The sequence below is a fragment of the Hyaena hyaena genome, unplaced genomic scaffold, assembly GCF_003009895.1.
Source record: "Hyaena hyaena isolate Hyena2069 unplaced genomic scaffold, ASM300989v1 scaffold_311, whole genome shotgun sequence".
Classification (NCBI taxonomy): Eukaryota; Metazoa; Chordata; class Mammalia; order Carnivora; family Hyaenidae; genus Hyaena; species Hyaena hyaena.
The window spans coordinates 619,441-643,617 of record NW_024080944.1 but is presented as its reverse complement, the minus strand read 5'-3'; the positions used below and the strand labels follow the sequence as shown (position 1 = coordinate 643,617).

The window sequence follows — 24,177 nt, the reverse complement described above, 5'->3', positions numbered from 1 at the left end:
CTTACAGTTCTTGGAGAACAGCACTGTTCGCATTAGCATTTTCTTCTTGGCATTTTTCTGGGTATGTGTAGGTACTCTGTAATTTAATCTTGCATTATTTTGTTCACCATTTGGTATAAGTGCCCTCCCTTCAACATCATATCACATGGGTATATGGGCAGACCCCAGTTTGCCAAGCAGTTCATTTCTCCCCTGTTACTTATCTGTGTTATTTCCAGGTTTTTTGCTTTGCTATTAGAGATTCCCTGCTGTGGTGAAAAGTGCTGTTGTCCTCAAGTGTGACTCGATGGGGCTGTGAGGACTGAAGGCCTCCACCCCACAACCCAGTGTGCACCTGTACCTGTGGCCCTTGGCTCACCCGGGGCCTCAGCTTTGGCGAAGGTGCTCACAATCTTGATGTCGGGGAAGAGGGTCACCCCTCTAGCACTTTCAAACTGGGCTGCGGGCCTCCAGAGGCGGTCGGTGCCGTGGAGGCTGATCTGGGGCTCTATGGCCTGTAGCACCATCACATAGGCATCCACGTCGGGGACACTGATGCACACATCTTCTCCAAAGCACCTGGGAAAACAGCTGCAGTCATGGCACTGACGAGCGAGCGACGAAACCATCCATAGCACAGCTGTGGATGAGGATCCACAAAACCATCTCTAGTTCTCGACAAGGTATCCTGGCTGCCTACAAGTCTCTGACAGCGTCAATAGGTATTCAGATTTAAAGCCACATTATAGTCAAAGCCAATAGCAATCTAGGGGCTTAGGAAGATCAGCTTCTGGGAGAAATGGGAACCTTCTATACCAGCTACAAGTAACTGTTAAACCTTTAATTATCCTTCAACAAAGTAATCAGTGGCAACATCAATTAGATAGCAACTGCTTCGTATGGGCATTAGGATTTGGTAAGCAAATTGTTGTCTAACTGGTTGGGTACCGGCAGCTTGCTGAGATGCCAGCGCTAAACTCTCCTGCACTTGTGTATGCTTTCTCTCTATGAGGCCATCTCACAGCGTCCCTGTTGCAGGGGTGCGGCTGAGTGCTGCTGACCACGTTCCTTTCTCCTGATGGACGGCCATGGAAATACCCAGAAGGCAGAATGGTGTGACAACACAAGCAAGGCCTGGGAAGTCAGATAAGGGTCCATGGCCTGGCTCTGCCATCACTGGGCTGGGTGATTGTGGGCAAGGTGCGATTCCTGTGAACCTCAGTGTCTCTACCTATACAATGGGGATGACAATATTAATTACCTCATAGTAATAAGGATTCAGTGTGATGACATACAGAAAAGAGACCCACCCCAGAGCCTGCATCATGGTGGGAGCACAATAAGTGTTGGCAGAGCCCACACCCTCATCAGACTCCATCAGGTATACAAGTCACTGGCACTCTGTTGTTCATCTAGGCCAAAGACCCAGGCTACAATCACAGCTCAGATGGATGCTCTGAGAATGCTGGGTGACCCCAGCTGGTGGCAGCCATCACCTTGCATGCCTTAGGAAAGTTCCTGAGGGCAGTGCAGTCTGCGTGGACATCATGCTGAGCCACATCTTCTTTGGGGTGGGCCAGACGTGGGAGTGGTGGTGGGCTCCTGCTCCTGACTTTGGCCTTTGCTGCAGCAACTCCAAAAGGCACCCTGCCCCTCGTCGGTTTATGGAAACCTGGTTTCAGAGCTGGAGATGGGCCAGCCTGGTCCCTCTATGTGACTGCAGTGTAGAGCTGACCTGGAGGTGCTTGCTGCCCATCGCGGGCCTGCAAGAGTGGCCCTTAGTGTGAAGGTGGAAGCACCTTCTCTGTCACTAAAATTATTCAATCTAATTGTGGCCTAATCTAATTAGCCTGGCACCTCTCCCAGGCCCTAGTAACGTGGCAGTCAGCAGCCTCATCTTTCCCAACCTTGTTCCTGTTCTTCTGGGTTCTTCTCCCGGTTCCAAGGGCTAGGTGACTCTACTTCCATCTCTCAGGTGTTTTTCTGGGGTCCCTTCCTTGCTGCCCTCCCAGGCAGTTGCTGTGGCTGAGAAATGACTTGACGGGCCAAGAAGGGAGTTATCCACAAGCTTCATTAATAAACAGTCTCATTTCCTTGATTGAACTCTGATCTCTGGGGACAAGAACCACACTCTCTTTTTCTCTGGCATACTCCTGACTTTTAGGAACTCTCGACAAAGCTGGGTTGGTTAAGTGAATCCAATTCAATAAACATTTGTCAAGCACCTACTATGTACACACCAGCTACTGTAACCTGAAATCAGACCACTTAAAACCAAGCTTTCTGAGAATTTACAGAAAGTAGTACTACATTTGATCCTGAATGAAATAGAGAATGCTGGATTTGGCATTCCAAAGCAATAGAACATTTTCTTTAAGAAGAAAACAAGAAAACACTGATCCACTGGGACATCCTCACAAGGACAGCAGAGAAATTGACAATAGCTGAAGAAAGGTGAATTCTGTTTTGCCAGGAAGCATTCCTCAGTGACCATCCCTGCCACCTCGGCTGGGCCCCTAGTTGACCAGCACCTGTCTACTCACTGGACTTTGGAAGAGACTCTCAGGCGCCGCACACCTGCCGTCGGGAACTGCCTGGAGTTGATGTAGGAGACCTTCTGGAGGGCGCGATTGATGTTCCCAATATCGTCACCTTCCATCACCAGAACGGACTGCGAGGGGTTGAAGTGGTACTACAGGAGGAAAGGGGGTGTCATGAGGGAGAATGATCAATGATGGAGACCTCCATCTCCATGGACAGGCCACAAAGACCTGGTGTCTCCAGAGCATCTCTAAGTGCAGCAGCCATGAACACAGATGACTGTTTTAACACCTCAAACAATTCCTGCTATCCCCGGTGGCTTCTGGGCCTCCCCTTAAGACCTCTCGGGGATATAAACTCCCAAGCCACAGCAGAGCATTCTGAATCCCCATCACAAGTCTCTTAGGATCTAGCCCTTGGTGCGGTGGCCCATGCTACATGCCACTGTGGGGTCGTGACCAGCATTTCAGCCCTTAGACAGCCTGCCCCCTCAGCTGACTGCCTAGAAACTTGGGGCTTTTGTTCCTTTCACTGGTCTTGTCTTTGGCCTTGAACTTCTCCTTGGTTCACCCTGTGCTCCTCTTCATGACTCACACTCATTTACTTAGCTTCTGACGTTAAAGCTCCTTCTTAGATCTGATTTCCAGCCTTTTTTTCCTGGTGCTCCACTCTGCCTTCCCAAGGGTTTTGCTCATTTGCTGTTTACGCTTTTGCCAGCTGCCCCAAGTCTATGATCTATTCATTCCACTCACAATTGCTGGTATCCCACACTTGGTGAAGGCACAGGGGCTACGATGCTCCCCACCAAGTCACTTGAGTCCCCAAGGCCGATAAACCAGATACAGACTTCTGCTTCTCTCTGCAGAGCCCTAGCAGTCACTCTTCTCCACATGGAGCATGGAGAACTGATATGGTGCTGGTCTGACTTCCTGATCTTCACATGCTTCTGAGCAGGAATTATTAGGAACTGCTGTCAGTAAGATGTCAGGAGCTTATCCGTGGATTCAGATTATGTATCCAAAGTTCATGTCAGAGGAAAAGGAGATCTGGTTATCTATCCATCCATCCATCTATCTCTACACCCAATATGGGGCTTGAACTCACAGCCCTGAGATCAAGAGTCACATGCTCTTCCAACTGAGCCAGCCAGGCACCCCTGATCTGGATATATTTTTATGCCAACATTTTTTGGATAATATACTCACATAATTCAAATATATATATATATGTACTAAGTGAAAGTGTCCATCTTATTCATATCTTACCCAGTTTCCAATATCCCATCCCACAAGTAGTCACTGTTCTATTACTTTCTTAGTGGCAAATTGCATATTCATGATTACTTGCTTCCCCTCCCAGTGGGAGTCTTATACATGGGTGACCTGTTGTCAGTAGGCTTGCTTATGTGACCTGTGGAACTATTCCCTGTAAGATACACATAGTTTTCTCTTTTGTACTCAGTAGCGGTCATGTGACTTGGCCAATGAAGTGTAGGCAGAAGTATTATTTGGTTCGCACTCATGTGGAAGACTTCACAGCTAGTTCATGGTTTGCCATGTCCCTTTCCCTCTGCCGTGAAACCTGTCAAGTTCCTTTAGGGCCTGGTCCATCAGCCTGGTCTCACAGTGCTGGTTGTATGGATCAGAGCTGAAGCCAATCTATGATGGACATCAGGTGTGAACAATGACAACAAAAAAATTGTATAAGCCACCGAAATGTTTAAGTTACTTGTTACTGCATCATAACTTAGCCTATCCTGGAAGTTATACTTAAGCATTCTCAGGAATATGGGGGGGGGGGGAGAGGGAGGGAGGCAAACCATGAGAGGAGAGACTCTTGAATGCTGAGAACACACTGAGGGCGGATGGGGTGTGGGGGAGGAGAGGGGGGGTGATGGGCATGGAGGAGGGCACTTGTGGGGATGAGCACTGGGTGTTATAAGGGAACCAACTCGACAATAAACTATTTAAAAAACTTCCTTTTTTCTCCTGTCTTCAACCAAATGTAGCTTTTTACATACTTTATTGTACTTTGTTTCTTCACTTAGCTCAAATCTTAGCGATCTTTCTGTATCAGCACATCATAAACTACCTCTTTTTCATAGTTGTATAATATTCTACTGTGTAAATTAATTTTTTAAACCAGTTTCTTGTGGACATTTGGCTTTTTTCTATTCTTTCACTAATAATTCCACAATGAATAATCTTGTGCACATATGTATGCAAATATATATGTACGAGATAATTCCCTCCATGTGAAGTTATTAGGTCCAACAGTATATGCACTTTATGTTTCGACAAATGCTGCCCAATTCCCCCTTGCTAGGGAAAATATATGGGTGTGTACACACACACACGCACGCACACTCCCTCTTCCAGTGTGTGGGAATGCTTTTCTTTTCTCATAACCCCAACAACAGAATATGCTGTCATTTGAGATTTTTGCTGGCCTGATAGGTGACAAATGCTACTTTCATGTAGTTTTAATTTACCATTTAGTGTAGGTTTAATCTTACCATTAAGGAGACTGAGTATGTTTTCATGGGTTTCAGGAAATATCCATCTATATTAACTTTTCCCTGATCTGACTTGGATGCCTTTTTAAGAGTTTCCTGTTCTGTGTCTGGACGGTAAAGGGAAGTAGATGTCCCATGAGCACTACTAATGAAACTGACCGGCATACAGTCCTTGCAGTGTGGCCCTTAGCCAGCTAATAGCTTCCACTTTGACTCCTTCAACTATCATCAAGTATCATTGGAGTATTTTGTTATCTCCCCCTTGAGGCCATCCCAAATTTGCTCATTTACATCCCTACTGGGCCCCTCTAGTGCTTATGAAATGGCAGCACAATTATTATAGTACAGTGACCGGAAGCTCACGGAGGACAGGGACTCCGAACTCCTATCCCTGAATCCAGAATCTAACCCTAGTGCCCTGTAATCCCATCAGATGAATGGGTGAATGTTCCCCCTTGGCCCACATTCTACTCCATATTATCTCCAGGTTACTCTCCAAAAGGACTTTTTTTTTCCGTCACTGTCCCCATAGTCCTGGCTCTGTGGGAGCCATTATCAGTGCTCCCTAAACCCTGTTCGCCTCTGCATCCTCAGCATCCTGGAGGCTACACTGGCAAAGGCCTCCTACCACGTGACCACATCTAGCCAATGAGGTGTGAGAGGAAGTGAGGCTGGACTTCTGGGCTGGGGCAGTCAAAGCCCCACGGAATGCGCCAGCCTTTTTCTTTCTCCCCTTTGGTGCCTATGGTGTTCTAGGCTGAAACCCCACACTGCCTCCCTGGCTTGATGTCAGAGAAAAATAAACTTTTAAGCATTAAACCATAGGGATTTGGAGTTATTTGCTACTGCAATCGTTTTAAGCCCATTTGGAAAAAGCGAGCTCTTCCCAGGTAGGGTTCTTGCTTACCCAAGGCTGTGGCAGCATCCTGAAAAGATCATGGGCTGTGTGGGTTGCAGTACCCAAGTGGCAGTACAGACACAGAATATAACAATTTTGGACTATTTACTTCCCCTTTCTAGACTTTATTTCCTCATTTAAAGTAAGGGGGATATTAATACCTGTCTGGGACTTAAGTGAGAAAATGTATATAATGAATCTAGTGTGTAAAACGGTGTTCAATACTAGATAGCTTTTATTATAATTCTTAACACTGTAATTATTTCTGCACTGAGTCTTGGCCCACACAGGTACTGCAGCCTTCACTGATTTTTTTTCTCTATGATCCAGTTTCCTTCAGCCCTCAATGCCCTGAGCAGGGTCTCTCTGATCTGGGAGATCTGGTCACAAGCTCCAAGCCCTCTGTTGGGTGTGGGAGCCCCTCGATATGTGAGCAGGTGATGCAGGTGAAGTCTTCCTCTCAGTTGGCTTCTTCCTTGCTGTGGACGACTCAGTAGCTTAGTGTACTCAGCCATAGAGCTGCCCTGTTCTGAGTGTTTCACAAGTCATCCGGAGATTCAAGTTCATTCTCCTAAAATACCACTTCTGTTCCCACATGTTTTTCTGCCTCCCTACCTCCCCCCAACCCTGCCCTGCACCATCTGTGCTATAGCAGAGTCAGGGTGCTGTTGCTATCTGTCTTCCACAGCCAACTCTGAGCACCTCGAGGGCGGGGTCAACAGACTTTTCCTTACGGTTACCACAGGGTCTAGCACATGAGAAAATTAGATGGAATGATAAGCCCTGCAGAGGTGGCTGATCTCTAAGCTTCACACAAGGGCTCAACAAGAACATCAATAGTTCTTCCAGAGGATGTAATGGGCAGCATCCTGTGGCAACTGGCAGAGGGCACATTCCCCCTGCACCCACCTGAGGAGGGGATGGTTTAGGCTAAGTGTTGGATCTCCAGTTAATACCCTAGTTTGGCGACCCTAGCATCCCCAGGGCTGCCACCGGACATGAAGGTGGGCACTGGCCTAGCAATAAAGTTCTTGCAGGATCAATAAAACCTTCTATCAATGTAGGGTTTTCTTTAATGTTTGTTTATTTTTGAGAGAAAGAGAGACAGAGCATGAGCTCTTATCACAGAACCCGACGTGGGGCTCCAACTCCCCAACTGTGAGATCATGACCTGAACTGAAGACAGATGCTTAACCAACTGAGCCACTCAGGTGCCCCTGTTTTGTTTGCTTTATATTGCAGTGTTACTAAACATAAAAAAAAATTCAGGTTCTGTCTCCATCTCTCTGTTCCTCCTCTGCTCTCTCTTGCTCTCAAATATAAAACATAAATAAAATTAAATTGTAGTGTTACCAACTTTGTGGCATGACTGAGGTTAGGTCTCTTTGTAAGCCATAGAGTGGCATTAGCATCGCACAGGGATGACTTCCTGGGGACCCAGCAAAGGGTGACAGCACTCACTTTCCTTTAGGAAGCTGTGCTGTGGCCATGGTGCTTTCTTTCTTTGAGCTAAGAAGCTACTCGACATCCCCAAAGCTATGGCCCTTGAGAATCATCAGTTCTCCTAGAGGGACATCGGTGAAATCCCTGTCCAAAGCCTAGGTCTGTTCCTCCAGGGAAGGCTGGCCATGGCACTCCAGGCACCTGGCCATTCACTTGGACACCTGGTAGCCCCTAATGGGTTGGGCCAGATGAAGATTTGCCACACTCGAGGCTCCTCTGCTACAAGTGTCACCCGGGTTTACCTTTCAAAAGAAGCTGGGGCAACAGCAAGGCCAAGTACAAGACCAGCCCAGTTGGAGAAGGGAACTGTGATGTTGTTTATTAGGTCTGAGAGCCTATTTATTAGGTTTCCTAAGGAAGATCTATATCTATATATCTATATCTGTATTTATCTTCTTATCTATACATACATGTATCTTTTCTCTTTCTATATGTTTGTATTTCTCTATGTATATATATGCATATATACATATGTGTGTATATATAACCTATACATAGAATTCAGTTCCCACATCACCAGAAAATATACTTTATACATGAGGGAATTGAGGCTTAAAGGATTAAATTACTTTGCCCAAGGTCACCCAGCTAGTAAATATTCCTACTATGATTTGAACCTGGGAGGGACTTGTCCCAAAGTTCTTGCTCTTTTCCATTCTTCCACATGGTAGAAAGGACAAATTGGCAGGGATTACGTTATGAAAATCAGAACAGGAGGTTCTTCAGGAAGGTGGCTACTCCAGTGTCATGTATGGGTTCAAGACAGAAATCACCCCAGCCATTCAATGACTCCAGCCATGCTGGACAAATATTCAGAAATTGGCATGAGCCAGGGTAAAACAAGTGCAAAGAGGAACTGGAGCCAGTTCCATGAGCAGACAGAAAGTTGTGTCAATTACAGGAGGACTTCACTTCCTCTGACTAGCCAGAAAGGAGGGAGGCGGCCAGGCACAGGTAAAAAGGAAAATAGTCAATGTTCAGGAATGAAATGAGGGATAAATGGAGAAAGGGTAAGTGGAAGAAAGGATAAATGGAGGAAGGAAGTCTAAATAATTTTCCAGAACGCCTTCTACTCTGAGTTGCTGGTGTGGAGGAAAGAGCACAGACTTATTTTGGGCAAGTCCCTGAGTCCCAGGCTCCTTACTTCTGAAATGGGGCCGTAACATTTCATCTGTTGTGAGGAGTAGGGATAATAAACTTTGAATAGCCCCCAGGGGGTATGCCGTAAATTGTGTGTCTTATCATTAACTTCCCCGCAGTGCTCTACTTCCTGCCAGCTGTGCTGGAAGGATGGGAAAGGGTCCTCTGCGGTGACTGGTTATCAACAGGTGGCATCCTGAGAAATCAGCAGAGCCAACCCACCCTCTCCACACACGGCGGTGTGTGCCACTTAGTTCACACCCCTCTTTTCACAGGCTCTGGCTGCTCTGCAGAGACTGCCGTGCCTCTTCGTTTATAATCCTGAGAATGTGTGGCTTTTCAGTCCAGCATCTCTGGTTTACTTGTAGTGCTGGAGTCCTGAAACCAGGGTCTCACGGGATGCTCCACAGCAGAGCAGATCCACTCAGAGGCAGGGAGCAAACCCAGACTCAGACAGAGAGGGGAGGGTTGGAGGACACATATCTGCGTCACTGGGCTGACAAAACGCTATGGAAACAACACCAAGAGTTGGTGGAGGATCAAACCCCAGGTTCCGCATGTGAGGGAACCAATATGAAATGTGACATGAAGTAGACCGTGGGAAAGTTGGCCTTTCCAATATGAGGCAGTCTTGAAGGTTTCTTTCAATGACGGCTGACTGACTACTGAGGGCACCTCCTTCAATGACAGCTGACGGACTACTGAGTGCACCTGTGTGTGTGTTTTTAATGTTCTGGAAAGCCATTCTTGCCTTACCCTGTCTGTGCACTGCTCCTACCTTCCCCCTCTGATCCAGTCTCCAAGGTGAGCCTACAGCCCGTCAGTGGCTCCCTTGTGGCTGACAGAAGAAAACATGTCAACATGTGAACATAGTTTATGGGACCCCATGACGTGGCCTGTGCGTAGCTCTGACCACAGTTTCTACCTTTCCTCCTGCAATCTGGGCACTGTACCGCTGGCCGCCATGGAGTCCCAGTGCACAGTGCAGGACTCCGCAGCTCTCTGCCATCACTCATCCTCGGAGATCTGCCTAGAGTTACTGTCCAGCTCCCCTCCCCTGCCTTTCTTCTGGTCGATTCCTACCCATCTTCAAACATTCTGTTCAGACCTCACCTCCTCCAGGAAGCCTTCCCTAACTGCTGTTCCCCAGGTTCTGGAATTCTGGAGCAGTACCACCTGGGCTTAAATTCTGGCTCTGCTCATTACTAATTCTGGGATCTTAGACAAGTTTCTTTTCTCTTGAAGTCCTCAGTTCCCCATGTGCAAAATAGGAATATTCATGCTAACTTTGTCACAGAGTTGTTCTGGGCTTCCATGAGTTAACATCTGTAAAGCATTTAGAACCATGTCTGGCACCTGGGGAGCCTCAAGGCTCATAATCATCATGACAGTTACCACACTGGATTATACACGTCCACTTGGGCCACTGACTTCCAAAAAGCCAAAAGGCTGGGAATGTTCAGTTTTGTGTCTCCCTCATCCAGCCCAGAACCCATACGTGGGCATCTGTGACATGGTGGCTGAAGCAACTGCAGCATAAAGAAAAGCATGGTGTGCTCAGCTCACCAGTCCCTCCAGGGCTCCCCACGGCAGAGCCCCACAAACCCCACTGACAGTGAAAATAAAGGCGCTGTCTGCTGGAGGAGTGATTCCCGGTGCAGGAGAGGTAGGCCCAGCAGAGGAGGCAGGTAAGGATGCACGGGCCACATCAGGTGCAGGACAGGGCGGGTTGGGGGGGGGAGGGGGGCCCTCTGCTCTGGTCACACCATCCTTGGGAAATGGCCCATAAAGGAAGCCTCCACAGTGTGGTAGGGGTGACGGCTTGTGGGCTGTCCTGTGCTCCAGGAGGTAGAGGGTGGGCTGCCTGCTCCCAATGTAGACCCCTAGTAAGGGTCCGTTAGGATCGAGCAGGGGCTACAGTGATATTCACCCAGCTCTCTGCTCAGGTTCCCAGAGGCTCCCTGCTGGCCGGAGGTCCTGAGGCCCAGGTGAGGCCAGAACTACCCCTGCCTGTCCGGGGTGGGGGCAGGGAGGGGCGCTGAGGATAGTCAGCCATATCTTGCCCCTCAGGAGGTGCTTTTCTCAGAATACAGCTTTGATTCTTTTGGGTCCCATGAATGTTTTTATTTTGCATGAATCTGCTCACATTCCCTTTGCCAGAGATTGCTCGAAGCCCAATCTGTGCTTCAATTTCACAGCATGAGACCCAGCGACCTCCATATCTGCTTTTTAATTCCAGCCCACCCCAGGCTGACCTTCCTTCCTAATTTATATTTAACTCGGCCAAATTTTTTTCTATTTTTAAATATTTTTGAAAATACATCCTTGCATGCTGCTTCTGATCCTTCGGCAAATAAAACAAAGCAACCAACCCACCCAGGAACAGCTGAAATACAACAATTCCCTTCTGGTAGGTATTGAACATGTGCCGGTTTTTGTGTAGTGAACTGATTATACCTGAGGGCTTCGTCTAGGAATTTCAGGACACAGCTCAAGTCCATCATAGAAGTCACGGTCACTAATCCCCCCAGTGTGCCAGCACCTTTGCCACCGGACCATCTCTGGGCAACTCGACAGGTGAGGACTCCATTTCCCAGAGTGCACTGGCACCGGGCAGCCACTGCCCCATAAATCAATGTCTTATTGGCTGTGATGCCGGCTCCTTCCTTACCTTTATTCCTTGGCCAAGACTTTCCAGGGAATTAATATCCAGCCCCTCCTTGCAGGCCTGCAGGCAGGAAATCACCTTCTGACTCTCCATTTTGCCAGGGCGGATGGTGAGACTGGCCAGGCTGCCGTGGAAGAACTGAGCAAACCGCGGTTTGGTGACTTCTCCTCCTAGAAGTGACAGAAGCACGGTCATTTGCCCTGTGGAGAGGAGGAATGAAACACCGCTTCAAGGCACCATCTGGCCAGGGGACCGAAGGTGCAGTGACTGTGTCCCCTCAACCTGAGCTTTTCCTTCGGAGCGGCGAGCTCAGCAGCCGCGCTGTCAACAAGAGGATATCACCTGCCGCCAATACCTTGGCGCTCCCCAGCTGCGCCTGATTTAGAAATCCTGGAATTCCTGAATGTTAAACCATTGTCTTCAGAGGCATGAACTGCTTTAGAAGACAGAAAGGGCCTAGAGAGTAAAAGCAGGAGGGAGAAGAAAGCGGCCATTGATCCAGGCCTGCTGCGTGTCCGGCTGTCTGCTAGGGACTTTATCTTAACAAACCTGCAGAGAAGAAATCCTTGTTTCCCACTGATACCTGAAGAACCCCGAGACTCAGCAAGGTTGAGGGCCTTGTCCCAGGAAACACAGCTGAGCGCTGGAGATGCTACTCTGGTCCCAGTCTGTCCGACTCCAAAGCTGGCATTTGCTTCCCTGCATTCTGCAGAGGTTGGCAGGCAGTCAGGGAATCCTGGAGCCCCACATCCACAGCCTCTGGCTCTCTTGCAATGAATTGATTTCATACTCAATCATATTAAATTCATACTTAAATTCAAGCTCTGTGGCATATCAGGGCCTCCTTGATTCTGTTCTACCTCTGACTTCCTTCTCATTGCTTCCTCATTTTCCACTGTTCTCTCTACAGGCTGGGCCGAGTCCTGAGCTCAGGCCTGCTCGTCACCATGTGAGACCATTTAATGCTGCTGGTGGCAAGTCCTCTCCTCCCATTTTCTCCAGGTCTCTATAAAGCTCCCCTGAGGTTTATTTGAAGACTCACCTCCTCCAGGAGGCCTTCCCCACAGGCCATCCCTGGGCAGCCTACACTGACAGACTAGGTTTGATCTTGCTCTTCTGTTTGTTCACAAGGGTAGCAAGACATCTAAGAAACAGGGATGTGGGGCGCACTCCAGCTTTGCTAATTCCCTGGGAAGGTTTTGCAAATTCTGAGCCTCTGCTTGCTTGTAAGGGACAATTCTGGGTTTTGCCTCCTGGCTCTCCTGCCCTCTCTCTGAGGGCGCCTGGAGTGCTTCCCCAGGGAAGTGTGCTCCAGTGAGACACCACCACTGAGGGCGAAGTTCTGACAAGTTCTAGGAGACTAGAAGTCTACAGTGTCTTCTCTGCCCTCAACAAGCCACTCTGTGCCAGCAGAGCCTGGGTCTTAGCTGGAGGGGGTGAAGGGCTCTCCCCTGGTCACTCTACCTCAGCCCTGGGGTAGGAGATACTAATACCTGCCTTCCATTGTTCTTCAGAGTTCTCTCTACTTCTCAGTGGCTAATCTTTATTATTCCAATTCTCTGTTAGTTAATAATTCTTTATATTTACCTGATGAAATTGTGGTGTAGTTTTTCTCTCCTGATTCAGTTCACACTGAACACGCTCTACATTTGCACGCATATTTTATTCACATTTGTTCCTCTTCACAGCCCACCTCCAAACTGCTTATATTAGTTAAGCCCCATGGTCCCTCAAGATCCTTTAAAACCTCTGGCCCCTGCTGCACACAGAAACCTTTCATGATCCTGCCTACCATGCTCTCGCCATGACCCGCGCCCCCGACTCACCGTGTCTTCTCCTTGCCCTGCGCCTTGGAGCACTGACTTCCTTTTCTTATCCCCTCACAACGCAGCATTGCTAATGGTTCACAGGTGTGTGCTTTATGTCCTCAGTAGCCTATTACTGTGGTTCTCAACCTTGGCTGCACATTTTAATCATCTGGGGATCTTTAAAAAGTCAAACTGATTCTGGTGCTGGGTCCTGCCCTGAGAGATTGTGACTTAATTGGTGTGGGGAGTTTTAGAAGCCCCTCAGGTGTGTTAAACGTGAAGTCAAGGTTAGGAATCAGCGGCTGGAAGCTTCTTCGGTCGGGCCTTCGGCATGCTCCTGTGTGACCTCTCTCCTTTCTGCCACCCGCCGGCTTACCCTTGCTGCCCTTCGCACGCTGCTAGAATGGACTTGTTTAAGTCTCTCGCCTGGATGGCAGGGGGCACTCATGCATTATTCATTTTAATGAAGACAACACTGAGCAGGTATTAGGGGCCGAGGGCTGCACCAGGCACTTTGCATAAGTTGGCTCACTTATTCCTCTCAATAGCAGAGGGCCTCTGTGTCATCCCAACGTCCTGCACCCTGCCTGGCACCCAGCAGACATTTCATAACTGTTTCCTGAACTGAAAGAGATGGTGAGTTAATGCCAGCAGAGTACTGGGCACTGTGGTGTCTTTCCTACATCCATCTCACCTCTGCTCTCTTGTAGCGGCAGCCCAGAGGTTTGAGGGAGTGGACTTGAACTCCAGGGATGGATTCTATTTAGTCACGGCGAATCAGATTTTCCTGTTGCTCTTGCTCCAGTGACTGAATCAGGTGTCCACCTAGGACCCCCAGTACCAAGATGAAGTCAATCAGTACCTGCATCCAGTAAACCACAGAGGCTGGCCCAGGAATAATCATAAGACCAAATTAGGCCAATGACTTGAGAGGAAAAATTAACCAGCAGCCTTTGGGAAAAGAACTTTCATTTTCTCTCCAGAAAGTTTCTGGAACCTACTCTTGCTCTCCTCCCTGGAGATGTTTATGTGAGGATGGAAGGCCAAGAGCTGCTCCAGCCATCTTGTAAGGAGACCAGGGATGACAAAGGTGACGCATGAAGGAGGGAAGGGCCAGGAGAGTCCCAGCAGAGTGCTGAGTAGATCTCTTCACTGCTCTACCACAGGGCAGCCTCAGCTGTGGAAGCCAATCATCTGTCTTTATGGCTTAAGTCCTTTTGACTCACACTGTTGTTACCTGCTCCCAAAAATGTCTTCACTTCGGAAATGAAACAAGAAGGTTCTATTGAAGTACTCAGTCCACAGGGAACTCTAAACAAATTTGGCTTTGAGGAATGCCCTGACATGGCAATGACGTGGGACTATAGGGGAACCCATATGAAGCCTTCTGACCTTAGTTCTCAAAGCACTCATGGGTAGAGTCCTCCTCAGTGCCATCAGCATGTTCCTGCTCTAGCAAAAGGGCCACTTCTGTTGACCTACAGGAAGAAGACTGTGAACTTGGGTACAAGCAGCAGAGCTGCCATTCTCCAGGTCATTGAGATGGTCATCTCTTCCTCTTCCCATTGTCCATCCCCCAGCCCCTTAGAGCAGCAGATATAGCAAACTATCATTTACTGGATATGAACTACGTTTCCAACACTGAGTGAAGTCCTCAGCATACATCATTTTACTGAATCTTCACTAAACACTTGGGTAGAAGCTACTTATTCTACAGTTACAGTTGAGCAAACTCAGGCTGTGCAAAAAGTTAGTGGCCTGAGGCCACACAAGTGGTGAAGTATGTGCCCCTCCAGTGTGGGCACATTCACCCATACGCAAAGACAGCTGGCACATCCTGGTGTGCTGGCGGCCTCATCCAGAGTGAGGTTGAGAAAGAGCCTTCTGTCATCCAGCCCCCTCAAGTGCTCACTCTGCAGCTCCATGTTTAGTTTTTATTTTAATTTTTTATAATATAGTTTATTGTCAGGTTGGTTTCCATACAATACCCAGTCCTCATCCCAACAAGTGCCCTCCTCCATGCCCATCACTGACTTTCCCCCCTCCCTCCATCAACCCTCAGTTTGTTCTCAGTATTCAAGAGTCTCCCATGGTTTGCCTCCCTCCCTCTCTGTTTATAACTGTTTTTTCCCCTTCCCTTTTCCCATGGTCTTCTGTTAAGTTTCTCAAGATCCACATACGAGTGAAAACATATGGTATCTGTTCTTCTCTGTCTGACTTATTTCACTTAGCATAACACCCTCCAGTTCCATCCACATTGCTACAAATGGCCAGACTTCATTCTTTCTCATTGCCGTGTAGTATTCCATGGTATAGATAAACCACATCTTCTGGATCCATTCATCAGTTGACGGACACTTAGGCTCTTTCCGTGTTTTGGCTACTGTTGAGAGTGCTGCTATGAACATTGGGGTCCATGTGCCCCTCTGCATCAGCACTCCTGTATCCCTTGGGTAAATGCCTAGCAGTGCTACTGCTGGGTCATAGGGGAGTTCTTTTGTTAAGTTTTTGAGGAACACACTGTTTGCCAGAGTGATGCAGCTCCATGTTTAAAGACCAAACTTTGCGACTCTCTTGGATTCTTAGACATTTTCCAACGCACCATTTTCTCTCAGCAAAACATTCATGTTCTGTATTTTTGACTCGAGAATCCCACATCTGTGGTGCACTCTATTTATTAGTGATGCAGCTCCAGGAAATCGATTCAATTAGCACTTTGCGATAGGAGGCCGGCATAAAATTTGAAATATATTTGCACTCGGGTGGTTGTGATTCAGGATTTAAAAAATGATACATTGAAAATCTCTTTTTAATAATCTGGGTGTCTTTGTGAACCACATGCTCCTCTGTTAACATTTAGATGCAAACATGCTCATGAATTATTTTAAGAAAAAAAATACATAACCCTATTTCTTACACAAAGAACTTTCTCTAAATGTTTGCGAATGTGATTTTGGATTCTTGAGGCAAGATCTCCACACATTTTTAAAGTGTTTGCTGAATGTCTAGCCTTCTGTTGTATTCAGTTAATTATAAGATACAGACCGTGCTCTCTAGGAACTTACATTTAGTTGGGAGAATAAAGTGTAGACTCTGGGAAGACAAAAATCTAAGAGTAAATTGCTAGCACAATAGATGTTCTAAGGCAGTGCATGATTATTTTCCAAATAAATGATATAGATGATGTGCCCAACAGATCAGAGGGAAAAGAAGAAGAATAGCCATGGTTTATTCGGCCCTTAAAACATGGCAAGTTCTTTCATGTGCTATCTTATTTAATACCTAAGTGGCAGTGTAGTACATTTGAGACCTTAGCCTCTATCCTTTCGATTTTTTTACCGAGTACTTCTCCCACCTTACCCTCTATTTAGACACATATCTGGCTTGTGCTCATTGTCACAGGGAGGGTTGTGACAAGGAGAAGAGCAGATGGAGCTTAAAGTGGAGTTTCTTCCTCGGTTTTGTTTCCAGCAGCCTAAGCCCTTAGGAGGGTGGAGAAGATCTGGGTATGGATCAACATTTGGGGGAAAATAGAGGAAGAAAATCTGGCTTCCCCCAGAAGAGAAAATGTCACCCTGGACTGGAGAGGGGGGCTGACAGGGAGGCGGCGGGGGGGAATAAGGTGCAGGGGTGCTGAGTGAGGCACCGAGAGCCCAACACCTGAGCTGAGCCACAGCTGGGGAGCATGATGCTGGAGGGAGCTCAGCCTGTCGCATCTGGACAGACAGGCAGATGGACCACAGATGGTCTTACAGAGAGAGCATGAGAAGCAGTGAAGATATTTTTGTGTCCCTAAGGAAGGCAAGGAAATGCTGAGAGAGCTGCCAGGCCTGAAAGCCCGTCAGAGACAGGAACAAAGAGGCGAGGACCATTTCAGCGGACACCTGCCTGGGGAGATGGCTGGGGGCTCCCTCAACACCTTAGCCCCATGTAAATATCCCCCAAATCAGCTGGCACCAAGGAAATGGAAACATTTCTAATTTGCCAAGGCTAAATCTCCCCCACTTAGATGGAAGAGGGGTTTGAAATGAAACTAAGACGGATGTAGAAAAAGTAATTTTTCTTTGTGAATTCTGATTCTTACCTGCTAAACTTATAACTCCTTTTACAGATGATGTTGCACATTTAGATAACTTGCCCAAGGCCACACAGCCAGGAATTAGTGAAGCCTGGATTCAAACTCAGGTCGTGCTTGCTCACAAGGCTTTGACCTGCATGCTGTACAATAGATGTGGCTTGGAGGGTTCAAAGAGGACTCCAGCAGAGGATGTAATCATTGGGCTGCTTCATAAAGATGGGGACAGGCTGGGGCTGACACTACACTGGGGGAGACTGTCTGATTAACCTGGGTTCTATGGACACTGAAGGGCGTCAGCAACAACTCCCAGTGATTTGTGTCAGGTTTTCTGGGAAATGCAGTTGTCTTGAGAAAGAGTAGTATTTGGCAAACATGATTTAACGCAGCTTGTATTATTCTGAGCCAGAGTTTGCATTGGGAATGAATTTCCTCTCAGCTTTATTTCAATAGAGAGGTGGGGCCCACCCACCTCAATAGCTTTTCAATCAGTAACATCCATTTCCCCCGAAGTATAAGTAGCAGATTCATGTTGTGAGAATGTACTGTCTCCTCCCTTTGTGAAGTGTGTGCAGGATGCTGCTGGTGCTTCCTTTCCCGCTGTCATTCCCATAGCTGTTTAGTCTGAGAAACACACGGAGTGGAGTGGGTGTGACATTCCCTCTTGCTTGAGTCGAATGCTGCTCTATGCATGGCTTGTTGATGGCGACGCCCCTGAATGAACACAATTTCATGGATGGTTGGGTATCAATTTTGAGCGATGCAAATGGCGAGACCATCCGAAATCTTGCTTTCCCTCATTTCCTCATTTAAATGATGGAGACACCCATGGAACGCAAAGACTAAGCAAAGTGGGCAATAGACCCCCATAAGCTGTAGCTTCACAACTGTCCACGCAACCCAGGGGGCTGCAGGTGACTTGTGGAGATGGATGATCTGTGGTCATGGCTGTCCATGACCATTCTCAGCAGGCTTTCTCAACCTTTTTTTTGTTTCTGTTTGCCCATCTCTCCAGCCTTTCCAGCAGACATTTAATATATAGCAGGTTCTATGCGAGCAAAACATATGACTATAGATGAGTCCAAAAGTCATCTCTGTTGGGTTGGCCACCTAAATTCATGGAGTGGAAAGGGCCCTCCGATATTATCCAAGATATCCCCTTCATTCTTCAGATGAAGAACTAAGGAATACAAAGGAAGGACACTTTGTATCCTTTTCAGAGACCCAGAGCAGCAGTGAGAGTCTGGAATTTTCTTCTTATGGCTGCAAAATCAACCCTCCTTACAGTGAACCACGATGTCTTGAGGGCCTATCTTTAGGCCTCAGCTTGACATTGTCAAATTTGTGGGGAAAATGCCCTGAGAATTTGTGCAAGTGATTTGACTCCAGGTTCCAGAATCCTCTGGTCTTCTGTACTTGGGTATCAAACTCCATCTGGCTTTTTACAAGTCCCTAGAAGCAGAGGTGGTATAGCAGTGCAATCAAGGGTGAGGCTTCTGGTGGCAGAGACCTGAGCAAATCCAGGCTCTGTGTGACCCTTAGTGAGGTATTTCTCTGTTTCTTAGTCTGCAAAGTGGGGATCACATTCTCACCTAGGCAATAGGGTTGTGAAAGGGGAAGACATGCATTTAGCTTGGCACAATGCAGGTACTCAAAAATGACAGCTAGCGGTAGAGGGACAGCATGAACCAAGGAACTCCAAGATCAGATTACGTCATGTGAGTTTTCTCTTTCTCTTCAGTGGCCTTTCTTTCCTTCCCTCTCATGTATCTCTTAGACAAACTAAAACAATATTGTTTTTGCTCCCAAGCCCCTTGTCAAATTTTCGTATTAATATAATCTTTGGAAAGGGGCACTTGGGTGGCTCATTTGGTTCAGTGTCTGACTTATGATCTCATACATCAGTCATGATCTCACGGTTCATGAATTTGAGCCCTGCATTGGTCTCTGTACTGACAGCTCAGAGCCTAGAGCCTGCTTCAGATTCTGAGGCTCCCTATCTCTCTGCCTCTCTGCCGCTTGTGCTGTCTCTCTGTCTCTCAAAAATAAAGTTAAAAAAATACAATCTTTGGAATATGATACAAAGTTAAAATTACAACCCAGTTATACCATGTTTCCAGGCATGAATTATAAAGCTGATTTCATCTATGTCTCTTTTAAACTAAAATGCCTTTGCATCAAATTAACTCCAGTGCCTAGAACAATCTTTTCTTGATTTTTTTGATACAGGTAATGCTATGGGACACCTTGTTAGTCATTCTTGTGTGTCAGACCATGAACCACATACCTTTGTCAAAACAGCTTCAAAAATGGATGTGGGGTGCCTGGGTGGTTCTGTTGGGTAAGAGTCCAACTCTTGATTTCGGCTCAGGTCATGATCTCACAACTCATGAGTTCAAGCCCCATGTCTGGCTCTGTGCTGTCAGCACAGAGCCTGCTTAGGATTCTCCGTCTATCCCTTTCTCTCTGCCCCTCTCTGGCTTGCTCTCTCTCTCTCTCTCTCATTCAAAGTAAATAAATAAACTTTAAAAAACAAATGAGAAGTAATTCAACAAACATTAGCTATAGACCTTCTCTACTGGTGTAGGGGGAGAGGTGAGGAGAGGAGAATCTGTGAGAACAGACAGGCCTTGCCTTCTGTAAACTCATGGCCTGGTAGGGGGTGGAGACTTGCAGTAGTGACTCCAATGAGATGTTTCCCAAAGAGTGCTCCAGGAACACTATGTCACAAAGAGTGAGTTCCATAGTGAATAAGATCGAAAAACATGGGTTAAGTAATATCAAACAGAGTGCTTCATTGGTGGGCTTTTGAGAGCTTTTAATATACTAACAAGCATTGTGACTTCCTCCAACATGGTGGTATGCAGATAATTTATATAGTTTCCCAAACCTGCCCATGGCCTCCTTGTGGAAGTGGGGCAGCCTATGGAACTGGAGCTTCATGAAGCCCTCCTTGGGAAATCCCCACCCGAATGTAAGACAGACTATGTTAGCACGTGCCTCTTTCTTCCAGCAGCAGAGACCCTAGGGATGCAGAATAATTTCAACACAGACTTTATTAAGAGAATTTGTAATAAATCAGACAAATCTTATTAAGTGAAGGCATGTACTCCTAGTCCCTGCACTAATTTTAGTGTCGGGCGACAAGATGACCTGGAAATGTGTACCCGATCTCAGGACCGCATGTGGCCCCATCTCCCCTCTGTGTGAAGATCATATGCTATTGATTATTGCCACTCTCAGAGTTATTTCTGCCTTTTTTATCCCACTTTTGACCATTCCTGTTCTTTGTCCTGACTCCTCCCAAAGCCACAACGGGAATTCTGTATCTGTCCTTTAACAAGAGGTACTAATTTTTAGAACCATCACTTTCTGTATCTCCTGTGGGTAGGGGGTGGGTCTCAGCAAGATCAGGAGCTAGGGTACTTGGGTAGAAAGCTTTCCTCATTTGGGAACAAGAGAGTGTCATAGTCAGGAGAGGGCAAAGCTAGACAGTCTAGGAAGCCCAAGGTCCAGAGCACTGGAGGAGAGTCCCCAGCAGAGGCAGGGATGAGGCGGTTGCTGAGGATGAGCGACAAGTAGGGAAGCCTGTGATGAGATCCACCAAGAGTAGATGAGGACCAGGGAGGGAGTAGAGTGGTGGCTTCTTGAGGGTGTGCCTAGAATTGTGCTTCTGAAACATGGTTAGCTACTTGGTTGAAATAATCCTTGCCCAGATGCCTTAGAAAATAGGTGACACAGAGCTGCTTTGGTTGTGGTGTTGGGAGAGAGGTGACTTTCACCTGCTGGGGTATCTCCCTGAAACCCCAGTGGCTCCCTCAGGCCCTGATCAGATGTAATCAGCAGCTTTCCTGACTTGCTTCCAGACAGCTGGGTTCCAGCCCCTGCATGGGTGGGCCCACTTTAGAGGTCCAGGGCCGAAGCAGGTGTGAGTATACAATTTTTATTATATACCAGTAGTACTGGAATTTTTGTTGTTAGAAATGGATGAGTAGGAAATCTAAGGAAAAGGGCAAATTAATTAGTCTTTTTTTTTTAAATAATGTTTTTATTTACTTCTGAGAGACAGAGAGAGAGAGAGAGAGAGAGAGAGAGAGAGACAGCGCAAGCAGGGGAGGGTCAGAGAGAGAGGGAGACAACAAATCCAAAGCAGGCTCCAGACTCTGAGCTAGCTGTCAGCACAGAGCCCGACGCGGGGCACGAACCCACAAACCATGAGATCACGACCTGAGCCAAAGTCGGACGCTTAACCGACTGAGCCACCCAGGCGCCCCAAATTAATTAGTCTTTTAAATGATCTTCTCCCAAGGCATGACCCAGAGAGACATGACGAACCTGGAATTTGCCTAAAGGCAGCAGTTTCTCCCAGAAACTGAGAACGCTGTGACTCTGAGCACAGATGTGAAGGCAAGGTGGTGTGCATCAGCCAGTCTGGGGACAACGTGGTGTGCATCAGCCACACAGGAGAAGAGGATTCTTGTGATGCGAGGTCCATCCTTACTGCAAAAGCTTTTCTCTACAATTAAGATACGCTATGTGCTTGAGGCTGCCCTGGCAATATTTCTTAAGTGTAAATGAAGTCTCTCTTTTTTTTAATTACTGGAAAAAATACCAATGAAAATGAAGTTCCACTGATTACTTTGGCTTTCAAATTCACTAACAGGACACAGTAGGCTAATTGGGGCTGCCGAGCACTACCCAACAACAGTGCTGGAGCCAGTTCCCGGGAGCATCCAGCTAGCAGCTGCTGTCAAATTATTTTCTATTCCCATTGTTAAACCCCAATTGGAAATTTCACAAATGGGGACTAGTTTCCTTGCCAACCTCAGAGACACCTACAGAGCTCCCCACAATCACAGGGCCAGAGGCAATTAGAGGCTCACCCAGCAGGCTTATAATATGTATGTAAGTGGACTTCAGAGGGTGTAGAAATGCGCCAAAATAAGGGCTGCATCATAGGCTGTCAATTTCATGGCAGCACGTCCCACTGAAAGGTCTTTTGACGTGTTCTTCCAAGACAAAGCGTGGCTCCAAGGAGGATGTACATATTCAGGAGAATCTAGGCTTCTTATCAAAGCAGTATGGTGTCCCAACTCCTCTTCCCAACCTCTTCTGTACTCATTTTGGTCCAAGTGCCTTCCAGTGACAGGGCACCCTCAGCATGTCTATGTGAGGCTTCCCTGCTATGGCATATGCTTTTGCCTTTCTTGTCTTCCTAGTGAACTCTTACCTATCTTATAAAGCCCGAGTTTAAAGACTTTTAAGAATTTTCTCCTATGATGAAAATTTACCAATGGATTGTCTTTCCTCTCAGGGAAGATACCCAAATGTCCATCGCCTGAAAGACTGCATGATCAGGTTCCTGCCTGTGCCCCAAGGGCCATATTCTAACACTTGTTTTCTGATGGGCTACTGTCCAGCCTCACTGACCTTTCTGAACCTGTAGATGGGCCTGGGAGAGCAGGGTCTGTGTGTGTGAGTTCATCCTGGGAAAAGGAATAAAGTCAGTGCATGCAAGGAGCCATGGGGAGGCTGGAATCACAGAAGCCAGAGCGTACCAAAGGTCTCATAGGCGGTCTTCCATGTTGGGCTTAGGTGCAAGGAGCAAGAAGGGATGAAGAAGGGGATCCAGTGTTTTCAAATTTATACATTTATTCAACTGAAACATGCCAAGCATGCTCCATGTTCCTATCATCTAATCCTTAGAATGACAAGGTAGGTGTTAGCCTAGTTTTATAGAATAGAGAAGAGTTGTTCAGGGAAGTTGCAATTTCTGCTGAGTCTGCACAGCTAGTAAGTGGCAGCGTTGAGATTTGACTCACACTCAAAATTTTCTGACTCCCAAGACTAAACTCTTTTCCCTTGTTCTGTGCAGGGTCACTTAAGGGAGTATATAGCAAAGGATTAACAATCGGAAAGCAGGGGTGCTGTGGCTTTTTGATTCCAGAGTTGTCAGATATGTCCAAAGGTAAAAGGTTTACAGAGTTTGTATCAATACATATCAGCTCCTGCATTTTCCCAAACACATAATTATAACAATAAAAGGATCAACTAGCAATGGGGAAGCAAGCCACAGTGAGAAGGAAACAGGCTTTGAAGACCTGCGGGCAGGCAGGTTTGGCGGAGTAATGTAGGGTCAGCTACTTCACCTCTCAGAGCCTCAGTTTCTTTATAAGGTGGGACTAAAAGCACTTTCTCACAGGACTGTAAACACCCAGGTTTGTAAAGGGCCTCCTTGCAACATTGGCTCTTAAAATTTCATCCAGGAAATTACATCAGGCACTTCCGCTCACATTTAATTGGCCAAGGCAAGTCACAGGACCACACCTCACTCCAACAAAGACAGTCCTAGCATCCCTGTCGGGGAAGAGGGCAGAAATGCTTGGTAGTGAATGCCATAGTAGGCACTTTCTCCCACATTCCTTTAAAATAAACATATACTTTGGTTTAATGTTTGAAAAGCATTTTTGAGAAATAGCTCTTAAATCAATTGAAATCAGGTGAAATATTATTGCTGTTACTTATAGAATGACAATACCATCTTTGGATGTGGCCTAGGTGAATACTGAGAAGGAATACCTCCCAGAAAATGGGTCGGGGACCACAAAGAACACTCCCCATCCTAGGGCAGGGCACTTAAAGCATCTGACCTGAGGGATTTCAGAATTGCTAGTGACCAGAAGGCTGTGTTTCTCTAATTCTTCCTCTTATTTAATGGAAATGTTATTTTGGTTATTCTGCCTGATTCCACTGTTGCTGTGTGTGTGTGTGTGTGTGTGTGTGTGTGTGTGTGTGTGTGTGTCTAGGGAATGATAGTTCCCCCTATTAGTGTAGAAGTCTCCAGATCAAGTAGAGTCACATCGGGTCCTGAGCTAGAGCCTCCTATGCATCTCAGCCTGATGAAGAGAGAGATCACCAGGAATCAGTCAGAGAATCTGGATGTTGAGCTTGGAGCCAGTAACAGGTGGAACTTTGGGGTTGCTTCATTTAGGGAAGGGTGGTTGTATTTTTTATGTGGGAAGGACAGTCAAATCTCTGTAGACTAAGTGG

At 46.9% G+C, this 24,177-nt stretch overlaps 1 protein-coding gene across 1 annotated transcript in view; it reads right to left on the bottom strand.

The window, feature by feature from the left end:
• CLSTN2 (calsyntenin 2) overlaps positions 1–24,177 on the bottom strand; it is a 634,687-nt gene that overhangs the window by 23,548 nt on the left and 586,962 nt on the right. The window contains exons 10-12 of the mRNA XM_039248556.1: positions 11,248–11,414; positions 2,523–2,671; positions 359–558 (exon numbers count right to left, since the gene is read on the bottom strand). Of these exons, the coding sequence (XP_039104487.1) occupies positions 359–558; positions 2,523–2,671; positions 11,248–11,414 (516 nt within the window). The remainder of the gene's footprint in view (positions 1–358; positions 559–2,522; positions 2,672–11,247; positions 11,415–24,177) is intronic.